The sequence below is a fragment of the Embiotoca jacksoni genome, unplaced genomic scaffold (genome assembly GCF_022577435.1).
Source record: "Embiotoca jacksoni isolate LCO1_2020_lvr unplaced genomic scaffold, fEmbJac1.0.p SCAF_2, whole genome shotgun sequence".
Lineage (NCBI taxonomy): Eukaryota > Metazoa > Chordata > Actinopteri > Embiotocidae > Embiotoca > Embiotoca jacksoni.
Window position 1 is genome coordinate 2,907,395 of NW_027185340.1, and position 18,264 is coordinate 2,925,658.

General features: G+C 40.5%; 1 protein-coding gene across 5 annotated transcripts in view; it reads left to right on the forward strand.

The window, feature by feature from the left end:
- frmpd4 (FERM and PDZ domain containing 4) overlaps window positions 1-18,264 on the forward strand; it is a 27,074-nt gene continuing 8,810 nt past the window's right edge. The window contains exons 1-12 of one of the 5 annotated variants that reach the window (XM_069153930.1): window positions 1-502; window positions 7,697-7,813; window positions 12,245-12,420; window positions 12,705-12,825; window positions 13,659-13,704; window positions 14,604-14,708; window positions 15,681-15,788; window positions 16,193-16,324; window positions 16,997-17,116; window positions 17,282-17,418; window positions 17,779-17,905; window positions 18,084-18,173. In XM_069153930.1, the coding sequence (XP_069010031.1) occupies window positions 462-502; window positions 7,697-7,813; window positions 12,245-12,420; window positions 12,705-12,825; window positions 13,659-13,704; window positions 14,604-14,708; window positions 15,681-15,788; window positions 16,193-16,324; window positions 16,997-17,116; window positions 17,282-17,418; window positions 17,779-17,905; window positions 18,084-18,173 (1,320 nt within the window). In that variant the 5' untranslated portion in view covers window positions 1-461. Of the gene's footprint in view, window positions 503-7,696; window positions 7,814-7,959; window positions 8,217-12,244; window positions 12,421-12,704; window positions 12,826-13,658; window positions 13,705-14,603; window positions 14,709-15,680; window positions 15,789-16,192; window positions 16,325-16,996; window positions 17,117-17,281; window positions 17,419-17,778; window positions 17,906-18,083; window positions 18,174-18,264 lie in introns of those variants that run through there. The other 4 variants (XM_069153932.1, XM_069153931.1, XM_069153933.1 and 1 more) reach the window with 4 other exon arrangements.

The following is an 18,264-nucleotide window of genomic DNA, read 5'->3' on the forward strand; positions in this document are numbered from 1 at the left end:
TCAACATCCCCACACATTCCTCTTTTCTCTTTCCTCCACTCTCATCTACCACCACTGCCACCCATGTCCCTCCCTCCCTCTGTCCCTCGCTCTGGCTCTCTCTGCCTCTCTCCAAAGCTGTTGTTACTGTGCGGCTCCCGCACATCATTCCACCGCGATGGAAATTAAATGAAGGTGGCTTAACGCAGCTAACACAGGCATGCTTTGAAGGATGTAACCAGGGGAAGCTGCGCTGCCAGATCCTTTTCCATGGGCTGTGGATTTGCGCTGCTGAGGCGAGGACACAGCAATCACTCAGCCATGCAGAAGCCCAGACAACAGGACTAATCTCTCCACCTGACTTGTGGAAGCTCCACTTTTTTTTTTCTGAATTATTTATTCCCCCGTTGCCAAAGACAGTGCGGGACAATGGAGTGAAGTAGATGGTGAATTTGTAGCCTTAACTGCAGTCTGCAGCACACATGGATGTGTTCAGCTTTGTGAAGATGCCAAAGCTGTCAGGGTGAGTCCGACGGATGCTGCTGTGTATTTGCTGTGTTTGGACGTACCTGCTCCTTCTCCAAAAGGTGGTGGCTTGTATGTTTGAAGACGTGATTCGGAGTGTGACACAGGAATCACATGTGGGAATAAAAATGCTGAGTTATTGATTATTCAGGGCAGCAAGTTGTGCAGTCACGTATGATGTGAAATGAATGAGCAAGTGGGGTAGATGGGAGTGGGGGTGGATGCAAAAGCTGATGCGGATCGTGAATCTAAACTGTTTTTATTTAAGTTCGCAAATTTCTTCTACTGCAGACAGTGGCTATGGTCTGTTGCTTAAGTCTTTCGTTATGTCATGATACGCATTTTATTTTGTAAGCGTTTGAAAATTCAGCTGCAGTTGTTCCAGATTTTATATCTCTCCGGTTAATGGGCCACGGGAAATGATTATCAATTCTCAGTGGAGTTGTGATTCATTGTCACACCTCATATTACAGAAGGATAATATAAACATATCTTCCTTTCATGAATAAACCGGAGTGATTTGTGATTAGTCATTAGAGTTATTAGACATGAGTGGTTTTCAATATGATTGCTCAAGTTCACATACCTATGGCCTGAACAGGACGATGAACACTTACAGCTGACTCTGAGCAGTTTAAATATTCCCAAGTGAAAACCCACATTTTGTTTTTACTTAAAATTTTCTTCACTTGGTGAATTTTAGTGTGTAAAAGAAATGAAAATATATATTTAGTTTTTTTATTCTTTTTTTTTTTTTTTTTTTTTACAAAATGTAATGGGGATTATATGAGAGTTGAACTAAGTTCTGACAAATTCATTCATTGCCAGGGCTGACACCTCACCTTACGCACCCATGGGTCCGCTAGATTGAGTGGATCTGCCCCAATGGACATTAATCCTCCCAGGGGATTTGGCTCTATCAGAAACACCACAGTCCACTGGTGGGGAGAGCAGCTGATCATAAACAGCAGATATTAAATAAGATACTATATATGTCACAGAAATGCCCATTTAGAGCGTTTAATTTCACTTATGAGTCATCAACAAACCGCATTGATCATTTGTCATTTGTTCTTTTTTTCTAGACATAAAAACGTGAGCTAAAAGCGTAATATAGGACCTCAATTATTATTCTGTGTGCAAATCATCACAGCTGCTTTTTGATAACATTCCCACAGGAAATCAAACAGGTAGCAGTGCTTGTCCATCATATGATAGGAACATTGTTTTCCAGTTAGGATCCCTCCTGGCAGCATTAATGATGCGGCTCCCAGTGGACCCCCAACGTCACTGCATCCTGTCACTGTTAATAATGCCACACAATGCTACCACTGATTATGCGTTATCACGGCATTTTTTTCTGTTTTTCTCCCCCTCAGCTGCCAGCAAGAATTTCAGTCAGCGGGGATACAGTTTTGCTAAGGTTGAAAGAGCATTTTATAGAGAAGCCCACTGCATGTTTAGAGAGTCACAAGAAAAGGAATGATTTCCCTCAACGCCCCCCAGATGTGTCTGCTGTCAGAAACAGATGCCTAATCTTGCTTTCATTTTCTCCGTTCTTTGTTGTGCTTGGATCTGGCTTTTCCTTATTTCCCTATTTTTGAAAGTTATTTCATTGAAAGGTTACAAACTCACCCTCCTCCACCCTCCAAGTTTGTGCCATTTGACCAGAGTTGTTTGAAGTGCTTTGTTTTGATCACTATATGTATAACTCTGGCTCTAATTGACCTGTTACTCTTTTGATACACTCTGTGGGTGATACAGTATAAATAGTTTGTCAGCAGCACTACTGTTGAGATAATGAGCATGAAACTCACATTTTTATTTAGAGAGTGTCAATTATCACTCAATCACAGGGCTTGCCTGACTCAATGGGGTTGTTGAACTCGTTGATTGCTAAGCATGTTTGCTCTGCATGTATTCAAAGAGGCCTAGATTATTGTTTAGCATATCTTGCTGGAGCTATTTTTAGTCGGCCTTACATAAATGATAGCTATGTTCATTAAATGCGTGTAGACCTGTTTGTCTAGTAGGCGGTGATGACAGTTTTCTTCAGCTAATTCAAATTTAGTCGAACTGCATTAATTTTTGCCAGCGCTGCTCACTTGATTCATTGTTGTCTGTGTTTCTTTTAATAATCCATAATGTGAACCCTTGTTCCACATATTGCAACTGCAAACTTTTTGCACAGGAAATTACTGGTCTGGACACAAATTGATTCGCCTAAATGCTCATCAGAGTACACGCAGATCAAAAGATCTGTCACACTTAACTGTCCAAATCAGAGGCTCTGCGGGAAGAGTAGATCAGAAATGACTCTGGGTCAGAAGTAGGAGCCAGCAGGCCGGAGAATGAGGTCTTACGCTACCATTTGTTTTGTTCTGTGCTTTAGAGCTTTTAGCATAGAAGCAGTGAGTCGCACAAAGAGATACAGGAGACCATGTCTAGTTGAGTGCCCACAGGGTAAGTTCATCACTATATTTGGTTAATGTTTTACATAGAACAATGGAGAGCAAAAAAGGCCTGAGGAAAATGCAGTGTAATGATGAAATAATTAAGAAAACACAGATTTCCTTTTGTCTCTTCTTACACCTGGATATAAAACTATCAATTCAGTATACAGTGAATAAGGGAAGTTATACTACTGGATGCAACGCAATCATGTACATTAAGTTTCTGATATTTCCTGACTTGCTATGATTTCCTCTGTCAAAGGTGTCACAGCAGACTTCACATCTGCCAGTCAAATGGCAGCTCTTCTGTAGGGTAATTGTGTTTTGCTATTTAACAGGTAAACTAGAGACAGTGGGACATTGAGGCTCCTTTACACGCCATAAAATAGCAGGAGGACCACAGTGGGTGGGCTGTTTCCCAGATGCTGTTTTATTCCCACCCAGAGGAGATTAACTAACCAAAAACCTTTCTATATCGAGGCACCAGAGAGCTGCTCAGGATAGTGTGGTTGCCCATGGCAACAATATCAGTGCTTACAAAGACAAACACAAAAATGCAATATTCAGTTGGAATAATGGGGAAAATGGACTCTCCTTTTTTGAAGTGAGTCTTTTAGTGCTAAATATTTCAGTATTATTGTATAATGCGACTATGTGGGGCAAAGTACAAACTCTAGATGCCCAGGCTGTCTGTTTTGGTTGTATTGATGCCATGTGGTCATATAATCAATGTAAGGAAAGCCCTGTTTTCTTCTCAGATGTTAAATAGACGCAGTGAGAATTAAAACAGTGATGTCCCAGAATGCTGAAGAGCAGCAGCATAAAATCAAGCAATTTACTGTGACTACGTAGTCAGCAGTATCTCTGAAAGCCCTGATGGCCTTCACTTTAACAGTGACATATAAATAGCAGCGCACAATATGAAAAGCAGATTGGACCATGTTCTGTCATGTTGCCATATTGACTGAAGAATTTGAGCCAAGGTGGTGGTTGGAGAAGTCAAGCAGAGGGCAGATGTTTTCTAAAACAAAAGGCAACGGCTGTGTGCCCTCAGCAGGATGGAGGCAGCCTCTAAAAGAGGAGCACAGGAATAAGGCCTTTAATCAGAGAGGTTCCTCTCTGTCTGAGCCACTTCTCTGCTCCACTCCCCCGGCCTCCTCCCAGGAGATGGTCATCTCATCAGCTGTCTCTCTACAGGTTTTGTATCTAAACAGAATCGCATTAGCGGTTTATCTCTGCATAAATGTTGGTTTAATTCAAGAGCACCGAGAAAGCAGCGTCACAACCTCTTCACTATGTATCTCAAGACATTATTGTAACAATCCTCTCAGTCACACAAGGAGGGTAAAAAAAAAAAAAAAAACTTTTTATATTTTACTCAGATTAGCTGAGAGTTGAGTCTGTGTTCAGTTAAAAGGCCGACGATGGAGAGAGAGGAAGAAAGATTCTTACTTATTTTAGATCCTCAGTATTTGGTAAATTCCAGAAATTCATGGAGGTTTTACTCATTCTATCTATAAAACCGCTGGTAATGTATTTGCTACAGTGTTTGTCTCTGTATGTGTATTAATCACACTGTGTATATAAAAGTGGACGCAGCTTCTGGATCTGAAAAGTGAGGCCAGTGACAAAAGTGAGTTAAACTGCAATACCACCAAGTACCACTATGGGTTGGCTCCAAAAAGGCTCTGGCTCCATGGACTCACATCCATATTCTCTCATGAAATACAAAGACATTCAAATGATGGTGTCATTTCCTAAAGTCACTCCTTCTTATTAGTTTTCTGGCGGTCCATCTGAAAATAACCACTCGCTTCATACAGCTCGTCCAAAATACCAAACTCGAGGCTTCAGAACCGAAGTTCACATATAGAATAAAGTGATGTTTCATTCATGATGCCATTATCCTAAAGAGCAGTGAAGTTATTGTGGCCTTCCCGACCTGGGGATACTCCCTTGTCTCTTGCCCAGTGCATTCTGGGAAAGCAGTAAGAGCCCAAAAGGAAATGCAGAGTTTTGTCCTCTTGCAATCAGCAAGTGACCATCAGAAAACATTTTACGAGCACGTGCAAATACTCGTAATGGCAGGCATGCTGTACCAGGACGTGGTTTCATATGGCCAAGCCTCAGAGATTGTTAGTGTAAATTATTTAAACTAACTTGAGTGTCTGTGTTGGAATGTGCTCCTCTAAGCCGTGGCTTGTCTATAATGCATAGTTACTTCCTACATTAACAGGATTTGAGCCTTCATATAACACCAGAATGCTTCTTTGCGATGAGCATGTATTCACACAGATGAAAGTGAAAGTGAACCACTGTGATAAAGTAAGGATCACATTGTCCATGCAATTTTTATGAAGGACTGAAAAGTGATCTTTTCTCCATCTCTCAGCACAATTAAACTCTTCCCAGGATCATCTCTCTTCATCTCAATAAAAGTATCAAGTCTGATGCTCAAAAGAAGAAAGTTGTATTGTAGGCACCCAACTTTAGATTATACAACCCTGATGTTATTTGTTGTGGCAGCAAAGGTTTCATGCTAATCTACTTTATTGATTGTTAATTTTACGAGCTATGAGCGTTCTTCCCTTTTTATTTTGGTGTTAATGTCTTTTAAAGGCAAATTTTTGGTTGCCACTAAATTGTAAATAGAGAATAATCAAAAGAGATGTGAAAAATACAGAAAGGTCATTGAGCATTTGGCGGTTTCAGTGAAATTTGTGTTGAAAGAAAAATCCCTCGGGATTTTATATTTGCCTCCAATTTCTTGTTCAAATTATCCTCACTCTGACTCTTGGGTAACCTGCTCATGAATTGTGCAGGACGGCTTGCCTACTTGGCGCTTGATTACTTAGTCCGATGTGAATGTGCAACCATTATTTATTGATGCTTAGTGAGGAAGATCAGTTTCACTGTCCGCCGGTGGGTGAACCTTTTCAGCCTCTCTGTTCAACGGGAATGCAGCAACTCAGTGGCATGATGCACCGCCTGTCTGTAGACAAAAGAAATCAAAGATCGCATCATCTGTGATAGACTGTCCTGTTACTGCAGAGACACTGTGACTCGGACGGAAAATTGATTTTTTTTTTTTTAGAACAATTTGTCTGTTCAGAAACATATTCTGAGGGCACAGCATCTGAGACTGTAAGTACAATACTCTTTAATACGTTGTAGACCTTTGGAGGAATGTCAAACATATCCCTGCTGAAGGTGAAATCTTAGGAAAATGCTGTCATAATAAGATATTAATCATAAGCTGCAAGTTATACGTCCCTTGATTAAAAATGTGTAAATCTGCTACATCAGACGCTGCTCGTGTTAACATGGCTGGTGGGATTCATCAATGGGGTGAGCATGGCTCCAACAGTGTCAGACAGCATCCAGTTGTGTCCAAACACATCATTTGAGCTGCAGGAAATGTTCTAAATATACACCATGGAGGCCTGCTCCCATCTAATGTACTGTAGGTCAAATAAATCCATATCCATGTGGAAACACTAATATCCCCCAAACACAAAAAATCAGATCGCTTCCTCTATTAAGAGACCGACTTAAAATGTTGTACTCAAAGAAGAAACATACTTTTTGGCTCCTGAGCTTGTTCTTTTATGAATTAATTATGATTTAATGCCCCCAGTAGGACTTAAGTGTGTTTTCTCAGTTAGCCTGTGTGCTGTACTTTAGCTTGAGTTGCAGTATTTTGTAGCTGACTAACTCTTTGTACCATAAAGCTTCACGATATTTTTACATTGTGTTGATAAGCTGGCAATATTTCATAAACACCTCATATAGAGGACACGTGCGCCCAGAGACGCGCTCTCACACAGATACAAGCACCCTGCACACAATTTATTATCATCGGTACAGTAACTGGGGAAACATTTAGAGGGAAAGAAAGAGGGGCTTTGAATAATGAATGCGAAGAGCCCTGTTACACGGCAGACAAGCCCTTGAAGTGACATAACTTACTGCCACCGCTTTCATAGCATCACCAGTGTGCAGACACAAAGACAGAGATAAAGGGAACAAAAGGGAAGGGGGGGTGCTGACAAAAAGACACATGGAAACATTTGAACCAATTACAGCTCTCCTGAATACCTGCACTCTGCCAACTTGTGACACAGCGAAAGGAGTGAGCAGGACTGCGTTTTGTCAGGAAAATCAGCTGCAACTAAAGATTTTGACATTGGCTGTCTTTCACACAAAAGGCGACAATTAACTGTTTTGCAGATGAGGGTTAGAGCTGGTTATGTTCTCTGATAAACTTCATCAAATTCTTTTGGGATTGAGTAACTTTACTAGAGAATTCCTCTGGGCTTCTTTTTATAAAGAATGTGCTGACATCGAGACATAAAACCAATTTCATGCCTCTCAAAGCACAAGAGTGAGGCATGACAACTCCGCCTGTGTGTCTAGCTTACGTAATTAATTTGATTTGCTTTCACTGAGTGAACTGTGGCTACAGGACATTGTTTATCGCTGTGGAATCGGACAGTCTCTTATCGCTCGGGCTGAATCGCTTTATATCAGTACAATTTATTTATTTCTATTATGACTCAAATATCTCTTTGGCAAATATTATTTTGAAATTCTTTCGCAGTTCGACTTGCCTATCTGATCTGAAGCCATTTTATTTTATTTATTTTCATATCACTCCGGAGCTTCATGCTGTGTGTGTTATGCAAGCATGATATGAAGTTGTGCTATGCTTGATTTATGCCCCCTTTCTGCCTCTGCAGCCACAGGACCAAATCCTCAGGCTGGCCGCCCCCTTCAGGGACCTGGAGTGCTTCGCAGGGACCCCCAAATGGATGGGATATGGGCACCAGTAGAGAGGGGCGTGACTGCTACATCAAGTAAGTGCCCTGTGTTTAAAGAAATTGCGGGGGAGCTCTTTTCTCTGTCCCAGATGTTTCAGACGCTTTGCCAACCTGTGATTATTCCAGCCACGTCACTGCCTCCACACTGTCTCCATCTGTGCATTCAGAATACTGATTTCCCTGCTCCCTCCGCTGCTGCGCACACTCTGCCCCTGCCTACTCTCACTCTCTCTCACGCGCTCGCACTCCTACAATGCTCTTCATGCAGTCTCGCAAATGCAGAAGAGGGCTTTTGAGAGTGTGCGTTATGCCGCTGCCGCTGATGAAATTCACCTGCGTGGGGGCTTGTTTTTGATCTGAGACTCGACATGCTGGGTCATAGTGTTATCAGCGTAATTGATCTTTCATAATTGGCACTTCTGGAAATCTGTACAGGCAGGTAAAAAAAAAAAAAACCTCTCCATTGATGCTTTATATGTTTGTGCATGCAGTCGTGTAACAAGTGAGTGTTTGCTTGATTTATCTGTTCTGTTGATTTGGCTGTGCAGTCTGCTATTCTCTCACAACTATGATGTGCAAAATGTAATATATTACTTCATTGCTGCTTTTATCAACCTGTGTGCATGTCATGCATGATTCTGCAAAATATCTGCTGCTTTCATTTGTTCACTAGATTATTTTCATTTAATATTTTGGCATGTAACATCTGTATTCTAGCTGCATCTTTCCAGTGTAAAAAAAGAACAACATTTCAATGGTGTACAGAATAGGAGGTGAGCGCTTGTCACACACGGGTTATAGCATGAGAAGCGTGATGTCAGAGGAGTTACATAAGAAGTAAGGAGCAGTGAAAGTGCTGGATGCAGAGTGTGTCTGCATGAGGCAGATCATGGAGGCTGTTTTGGCTCTGGCTTTTTCTTTTTCTAAATCTGAGAGCGACTCATGAATAATCAAATGTGAGTGTCTGTGAATGTCAGTGGTCATCTGAGTTTGTCAAGGCTCCAGGGGGCTCACAATAAATTGTTGTATTTCTCAATGGAACACATGTCGAGCCTGTGTGACAACAGCACATGAATAAAGTAGTAGCCATTTAATATTTAGAGTTTTGACACTTTGGTACTTAATAACTGCAATGTTGTTTTGACTAACAATATAGAGAAGTGTTGACAAATTACAGACTGAACAGAGACTTCTTGTTGAAAGACGGAGCTCGAGATGACAGGGGAGCAATCTGTTTTCACAGTATATAAATATGTCAAAGAACAGGAAACAATGGTTCATGACTTCATCAGAGCCATTACCACATTTAAAAGGTTTGGGAGTTTAGAAAATGTCCTTGTAGAAAGTCATCAAAAGGAAGAGTCAGTGACACAGCAAAATTATAAATAATGGTGGTCAGTGCATAATATCAATGAGGTTGAGTTCCAGGCAGGACAAATATAACCTCTATATAGCACCAACAAGTTGTGAGCATTGTCAACGCATACTTCAGGAACAAGAGTAACAGGATATTGCTTTTTGTAATGAGCTTACTACACTAAATCCAAAAGATGCCACAAGAAAACATTTGGAAATACTGTTTGTACAGCGAGAATCCAGCCAGTATTTCTCACTGCTCATCTTGTTCACTTTAAAGCTACCAATGCTGCCTTGCCATTGCTTTGTAGAGTGTTGCAGAGCTACACTAGCAGCTAATGGGTATGATTAGGGAGCATTAGATGCATGGCTGTCTGCACAATGGGAATCTAGCCATGGTTAGCAGGTGGCCGTGCAGGGGAGGAGACAGTATTCTTCCTGAACGCACAGGTCCATATGGTTTTTGCTTCGTGCACAATCTGTTGAGTTTGTTATTTGTGAGATAAAACTGATGCACAAATTCAAACGAAATGTTTGATAGAGGAGCCTCCCAAAAAAAAAAAAAAAAAAAATGAGACGGGTACGCTTCTGCACACAAAGGTGAAGACAAAATGTATCACTGAAATACACCATATTTTATTTCATAAAGCTAAGAGGAAAACCAAAACGTTTGGTTGATTGACCAGTCTTGCATGTAATTAATGCAGTTTAAAAAAAATCTGCTTGTTTAAATATTTATATAAATGCACAAATTCATGATTTATGTGATATTCTGGCCTCTAGTGTCATGGCAGTGAACTCGAGGTAACATGTCTCTATAAGATGTTTTTTCTGCAAACTGAAGTGGAATTTATTACATAAGCTGCAACAAAACTTAAAAAAAAAAAAAAGGCTATTTGACAGTGAGGGAGCTACATTTCTTTATTTCTTTTGTAAACTGATGGAGTTGGTGTTTTGTCCTTTAATGACCTCAGGTAAAAGGGAAAGAGGAGAAGATACTGTTTTTATTTTTTAAACTGCACATAAATGCAGAATGTGGACGTGTTAATAAGGTGACCAGTGGAAAACTCAGGGCTGTGTCATTTTTAATTGAAACAAAGTGGATAACGTCTTGATTGCAAAAACATGTATTATGGCCTCTGCATAATATTCATGCAGTACATATTCTATTAGCATGCATTTAGTTAATTACTGTTAAAAAAAAAAAAATGCACAAGATTGACCACCTCTGCCAGCATCAATGGTGGAGTAATAGAGAAGATAGTATCTATAGAAATGTTCTTGTTTTCTCTTCTTGCATCTTTTAAATCTTACTTGATGGAATTTGTTAGCTTGTATAGAAATCAGTTTCGTGGGTTTTATATCTAGAAATGAAGGAGGACACCATTTGGTTCATTTAGAGCACCTTTTCACTGAATGACATAAGTTGTAAGATTTAAGTTGCTATTTCAAAGGCTCCCCACTCTGCCATCACATGGACTCCTAACCTCACTTTAAACAATAAAAGCCCAGTTTTACTGGAACTGACTTGTGAAATGATGAGATTTGTTTGAATTTCTCGGTCTTATTCCTTTTTCCTTTTCTGTTGGATTCGGGTTATTGAGGGACTGAGCATTATTTATATTACAGGGATATTGTATTTGAAATCTAAATCTCTGTAAAGGTGGGAGCATCACAGAGATTAGGTTCTGGTTCCATTTCAGGACTGATATGACTACAAAAAACAACAGTTGAAAAAGGTTCTGCTTTTTACATCCTCATAGTAGATGTTTACTGGTTTGTTGAATCCTGCTCATCCAAAATATTAGTTGACAGTCAACATCTTTGAACTCATTGGCCTTGTTGTTGTTGCTTTCTCATAGTGTCGGGATGCGATTGACAGATCTCACTGTGTCTTTGTGCGACAGAAGACTAATTGTTAGTATTTAGTGGTGAATAGTACATGTGTCAAGAATAACTGTGAATTACACACTGTCTGCCCACGGCTTTAATTAACCAACGTTGTTGGCACCATGCGGAGCTGCTGCTGCTGCTTTTGCAGCCAGGGAGAGCGGAGAGACACTGTTGAAACTCCAAATACATTTGTGCTCAACTTTGAGCTCAAAAAGGTAAAAGAACAATAATTGTGTTGCAGAAATGCATTGATTCAGGGTAGCTAAAGTAAAGAGCCTTTGTTTGCAGCCAGCTATTAACAGCAGGAATCTCAGAGGTTGTAAATCTGAAAATCAGGCAGTGATGACATTTCATGACACTCCACATTATACCTGTGCTGCATTGAGGCCGATGCCTGTTATCTAACACCTATCAGTGTGAGTTGCACAGATTCTTAGTGAAGCACTTACTGTAATGTGAGAATACAAACATTGGAGATTGATTAGCATACACATGTTCTACTTTTAGTTCATTATTCCAAAACAATATCTGTCATCTTGTCTTTAAGCACTATGGGAATTTAGAGCAAACAACAATCTTATAGTAACGTATTATATTTCTTTCTTTCTCCCTTTTTCATATTTTTTTAACCGCTGCCTCTTGTATAAGTTGTCATTGTTTCTTGGAGATCATTATTTTTGATAATATTAGTACAGCATGCACATTTTGAAAATAAAGTTGCAACTATTATTTTTAATCAAATCATCTGCTGATTATTTTCTGAATTATCCATTTAGTCTGTTAGAAAAGACATCTTCAAAAGTCCATATTTGTCTGACTTGTACTCCAAAACTGGCAGATATTCAGTTTACATTAACATGAGAAAACTGGAGAATCTGGAGTTTTTGCTTTAAATTTCACTTCAACATTGAGTCAGTTATCTAATTAAACTAATCAATGGTTGATCAATTGCTTGAGTTGTGGTTGAAATTATTTGGGTTCCAGATACTTAAAAATACAATACATACCCAGTTTTTGTTTGTGTAGTAAGTCCCAGTCATTTGCCAAAGCTTGGTGTAATGACTAATATATAGCTAACACTACAAATACCGTAGAATATGCCTCACAGTTCCATCTTGAAATGGAAACACTAACTGTGGTTTCTGCAGAACCACGTACAAATGTTGTTTACAATATAACAAAAACAACTAGCCGTGACACAAACAGTAAATATCCTAGATGTCATTCCCACAGCCACGTCTCCCAGAGCAACTCCCTGGAGGAAGTTCGTCTGGACGGAGACAAGTTTGTGCCACCAGCGCCCCGGAAGGTGGAGATGAGGCGAGACCCAGTGCTTGGCTTCGGATTTGTGGCAGGCAGTGAGAAACCCGTGGTGGTTCGCTCAGTCACACCAGGTAATGTGACCCGGCAACACAGCGAGCTCTGATACAACAGTGACTCATGCAGTCCGTGGCCATTATTTCATCAACAGAAGATGAAATCCTCGTAAAATGTAGCTAAGAGGAAAACCCACTGAGGCTGCAGTTTACGTTGATGAATCATTGATTTTAAGGGCCTTCAGTGAGTAAGCATTCATTAGAGCTTTGAGCCACCAGACAGCGAGCAACGAGAATCAAGAAAAATGGTGCGACTGTGCACAGTTTATACCACTTATGTCTTGTCTGGTATGTTGTGACAGGGGGTCCATCAGAAGGCAAGCTGATCCCGGGGGACGAGATCGTCATGATTAATGATGAGCCAGTCAGTTCAGCGCCCAGGGAGAGGGTTATTGACCTTGTCAGGTATGACAACACACTCAGGTGAGATGCCATTTGCCTGATGCTCAACCTGTTGTAGATAACCGAGTGCCACAAAAAAAGAATAGTTTAATGCTAATGTTGATTTAAATGTTTTATTAAGCCGCAATAAATCCCCTTCTCTCCACTCTAATAAAATAATAAAACTCTTTAACTTCCAAAGGAGGTGAATACTTTACGTAGGAACTGTTGTTCACATTTTAAGATTAGTGTAATGTTATATTTTGCTCCTGATCTACATATTCGATTTACTTTTTTTTTTTTTTCTTTTTCTTTTACTGTTGATGGCCACACATACTTTCCAGAGTAAGAAAGCTCTTCACGTGGCCCATCACTGTATTTGGTTTCTCTATCTATTTTGAAGTTCTATAAAACCAGATATTTGGCTTGTTTTTCGAACCACCTGCCTTATTCACCGCGATTGAGCTGTACGCTGGTGTTGATGTTTCTTCAAGCGTCTCATTAGATTAATTTCCCTGACACAGCTGAGTGGCTGGCTGTGAGCGTTTGGTCCTTGTACGACCTGTGCGGTAGTCTGTAAACAGTACATTAGTACAGGGAAAAGTGCCCATGTAGCCACTCCTTCACAGCTCCTGTGGCCTTGAACGGGCTCTGCAGTAAAACTCTACACCGTGGTGGCAACACGGGGCTGCCGGGAGCACCACCAGGACACAGTGTTCAACCTGCTACTGTGCACGGTCATCTCCAAAATACTTTCCACAACTATAACAATCATTTTTTTGTCTTATTTATTTCTGTTTTTCAGAAATTATATTCATTCAAAGTTTTTCCTTTCATTAAATATGTTTGGGTTTTTTTGTGTGTGTGTCCTGCAGGAGCTGCAAGGAGTCCATTTTGCTGACTGTTGTTCAGCCGTACCCGGTAAGTCCATCTTCTATGAATGAAATGGAGTACATTCAAATAGGCTGTTTGTGCATTTGGAGCTGATTACTTTGTTAACTCCATGAAAGCAAGTCATTAATCCTACCATATGTTTGTGCTGGCACAGTATCAGCAATGCCTCAGCTAAGTGTTAGAGCCCTGCTAACTCAAAGGGACTCTGAATAGCTGCAGTCCTTCCAAGTCTTCTGATGTTGTGGCGTCAGATCCTCACAAGACTTCATATGAACCTGCCGCGTCAACATTTACTAGAGCCGCGGAGCACCAGATGGTGGTGAAGACACAGTGCCAGCAGCATATATTCGGCCTTTGTTTACAGCTCAAATAATAAGTCGGTGGAAATGGAATTATGCTTCAGTTCCCTCCAAAAATAGATGTACGGTCTCACAGAAAAAGAAATATAGAGTACTATTTTTTGTGAGGCCGGAAACCACTGATCTGATCATTATCAATACACCGTAACAGCAATTATAGGGTTTTATATCATATAAGACTCATCGGTTCATCATTTTGTTTAGTATGCGTGCTTGAGATTCTCAGCATGATGAGCCTTTAAAAAAAACACAGCCACTTAAAACATTTCTAAACTTGAGGTTGCAGATATAAATGCAGGGGTACAAATGCGTCAAGGACCAAACTCTCATAACTGCTTTTTTTTTTTTTTTTATCAGTAGATTCTTTGCAGGCTCAATGTCCTCTCTCTTATGCCCTTACACGGTGCCACCTTAATCGCATCAGCACAGAGTCAAGTAATGCGAGGCTGTGACGTTTCGGGAAGAAAACACGTCCCTGAATAGTGTAATGAAAAAAATAAATGACTCATCTCTGAAGCAACTGATTGTCCTTTAAATCAGTTTGTTTTTCCTTCTTTCCCCTAAAAGTCACCCAAATCTGCATTCATCAGCGCCGCCAAGAAGGCCAAGTTAAAGACTAATCCTGTTAAAGTCCGCTTCGCTGAGGAGGTCATCATCAATGGACAGGTTCCAGTAAGTCACATTGAACATTAATTCACTCTGTACACATCGAGGCTCTAGACAGGAGATGACAGAAGCAGCCTTGAGTCTGTTAAAGCTAGAGCTTAGTGAAAATACAAAAAAATCACTGACTGTAAAATGAAGACATGCATTGAATGAAAAATCCTCTTCCTTTTCTTTCTATTCATCACACTACCCTCACTTTAAATGAGTGGTTAATGAAATGAGAACATGTGGATATGATTGACAGTAAAAAGGGGAGAACTTCTTACAAAGAGCTTCCCCAGATTTGTGGGTGAGTCACAGAGAAAAAGGTTTTTAAGAACAACAAAGTAAGGAGTGATTATTAAAGAAGACGTGTCACTGTGTTACTTTTACTTCTATGATGGCTCAGAAAACGTAAGAAATCACAATAGGTCACACACGTGTTACAATGATTTGTTTGGGATTTGGGGAAATTAAGCTTTCTTTGTAAGACTGAGATGTGGAGATGAATACAACAGTTATGCATTGCTTCTGGATGAATTTAGTTTACTGGAGCATAAAGACTTGAAACAGGGAGAAATAGCTACTTCTACCAGCAGCTACTACAAAAACTTCCTGAAATGTTGTAATCATCCTGAGACGCAACGTAGTAATTAGTAAAATTTTGAGGAAGGTGAATTGTGTTATCTTTCTGTTTCCGGTCTTTTTGTTAAGCTGAGCTAACCATCTACTGGTTGTAGCTTCATACCGTACAGATATAAACGTGGTATCACTCTCCTTATCTTTGTAAGAATGTAAATAAGTCTTTTTCCCAAATCGTTGACCTGTCCCTTTAATTTTCCTTTATTCTTCAGAGTCACTTCTACATTGAATTCTTGAATGTGTCCTTTTATGAGAGGATTTTCCACCCAGCTATGCACTACAGCAAATAACAAAATTAAAACTTTCATTTAGAGAAAGTGAGATTTGTTGACCACGCGATTCTCATTCCATCCTCAGGAAACCGTGAAGGACAACTCTCTTCTCTTTATGCCAAATGTTCTGAAGGTGTACCTGGAGAACGGGCAGACTAAATCATTTAAATTTGACAGCAACACATCCATTAAGGTAGGCACTGGGAAGAACCTCCCGTCATAGTGAAGTGCTGTTATATAATCTAAAGCGATGTTCGGTTTAAATTTTAATTGTTACTCAGAGGCGCACTGTACCTTATAAAATGCAAACTCTTCTCCACGCTATGGCCTTAAGAGCCTTATTTGAACTGAAATTATGATTCAAACAACACGCAGCACATAATGTGCTGTGGAGCTGCGAGAAGTCGTCGAGCGGTTCACTTTTGCGATCGCTTTTCTTCTGTTGCAGTTGAAACTGTGACCGTGTGTTCAATAATGTTCAGCCTGCGTTCAGCCGTGAAAATGACTTACGGTTATGGCATTAAGCTGAGCATGAAGGAGCTGCTGCATCTGCACGGTTCTCATGTTGTATTAATTGTGACATTGTCTATGCCGAAGGACGTCATCCTGACCCTGCAAGAAAAGCTATCCATTAAGAGCATCGAGCACTTCTCTCTGATGCTCGAGCAGAGAGCTGAGGGGTCGGCCAGCAAACTCATGCTCCTCCATGAGCAGGAAATGCTAACTCAGGTGAGACAACTCTCGTGGACACCAATAAACAGGAGAGAGGGGGTATACAGACAAGTGTATCTATACTGTGGTACTAAAGAGAAAACGTATTGACCTTTTCTCATTTTGACAATGTGTTTGGGGGAAATATGCTGATTCCTTCTATACATCTCTTTTATATGTCCGCAAATTTAAAAAAAAAAAAAAAAAAAAAAAAAAATGAAGCCAGGAGATGTTAGCGTAGTTTACTGCAGCATAAACCAGGGTGTCATAATTCCTAGCCAAATAATATTCCCTCAAAAAACTATTTATTCTTGTTTTCATACTTTGGTTTTGTATGAATTAAACAAAATGTTTTCATTAGTTTTCAACAGAGCCAAGGAAGCCAGTTTCCAGTCTTTAAGTTGAGCTAACCATCCTCTGGCTCCAGCTCCATTATTTATGTACAGATATAAGATGGGTATTTATCTAACTCTCTGTGAAAGCGATGTTGAAAATCTTATCTCCAAAACTATTCCTGGAATCACCATGAATAACTAATCCTGACTGACTCCTCGATTTGTGAATGTATTGTAGATGAATCCACAGTCGATGTTGGATGTTATGTTCTTCGCGGTGTTCATCGGACAAATACTGCAGACACAAACACGTCGTGACTGATGGGACCCTCCTTATCTCCCACTTGTGCTCTAGGTGACACAGAGACCAGGGTCGCACAAGATGAAGTGCTTTTTTCGCATCACTTTTGTTCCAAAGGATCCCGTGGAACTGCTGAGGAGAGACGCCGTCGCCTTTGAGTACCTCTACGTTCAGGTGGATATGAGCAGATGCAGATGACACAATACTCTGTGTGGTGCACTTGATGTTGTGTTGGCAGCACGAGACAATACATCAGGACTGGGACCAACGTCTGGTCGGAGGTGTGTTGTTGTCTTGCATTTCATGATAAGAAGTCTAACCTTTTCCCGTCTCCTCCAGAGCTGTAATGATGTGGTATTGGAGAGATTTGGGTCAGAGCTGAAATACGACACGGCACTTCGTCTGGCTGCCCTGCAAATGTATATTCTAACCATCAATACCAAGCAGTCCCAGAAAGTTTCCCTCAAGTACATTGAGTAAGTACATTGGATTGCACGATACGCTGTGCTCGCTGGAATCCACCTCACGTCTCCAAACGCAGAGCCATTTTGTTCTTTCTAATAACTCATTCCTGCCGTAGAGAATACTGCTAAATCCACAGTGCTGTTGAACAGTGAAATAATAATGATCTAACTAGTGTTGTTCTGCTGCAACACCAGAGGATACATCCCTGGTTAGATAATGACTCTGACTGTAGTCTGTCGGTTAATCAATGCAGCACCACCGGGTAAACAGGATCGATCACCGGTCAAGAATGATGACTTGACTGTTTTTCATAGTGGCGGAGTGACCTTTTTTTATTTATTTTTTTATATTTATGAATTGTGCATCTGCAGGAAGGAGTGGGGTCTAGCCTTGTTCCTGCCTCCTGCAGTGCTGTCGAGCATGAAAGAGAAGAACATCAAAAAAGCCCTCACTCACATCCTGAAAACCAACCAAAACCTGGTGCCACCTGGTAAAAAGGTAAAAAGAGCGTGCTACCTCTTCATCTTCCTCTGTTCATGTCTCTCTTCCTGGACGTTTTTCCATCTTTCTCTTTTCCTTACCACGTCTGACTCTTGGCTGCCACCTAGTGGTTTCCCAAGTATCCAAATGGTCATACAAGTTTGTGTCTTATCCTTTGTCTTTTGTTTCCTCCCAGCTTACTGCCTTGCAGGCAAAGGTCCATTATCTGAAGTATCTCAGCGACTTGAGGCTTTACGGAGGACGTGTGTTTAAATCCACACTAATTGTGAGTTAACGATCTCACTACGTCACACTGTATGCAATAAGTGTCACATGCAGTTCATTTACAGCAGTATGTGCTTCCCTTCTCTTTCATT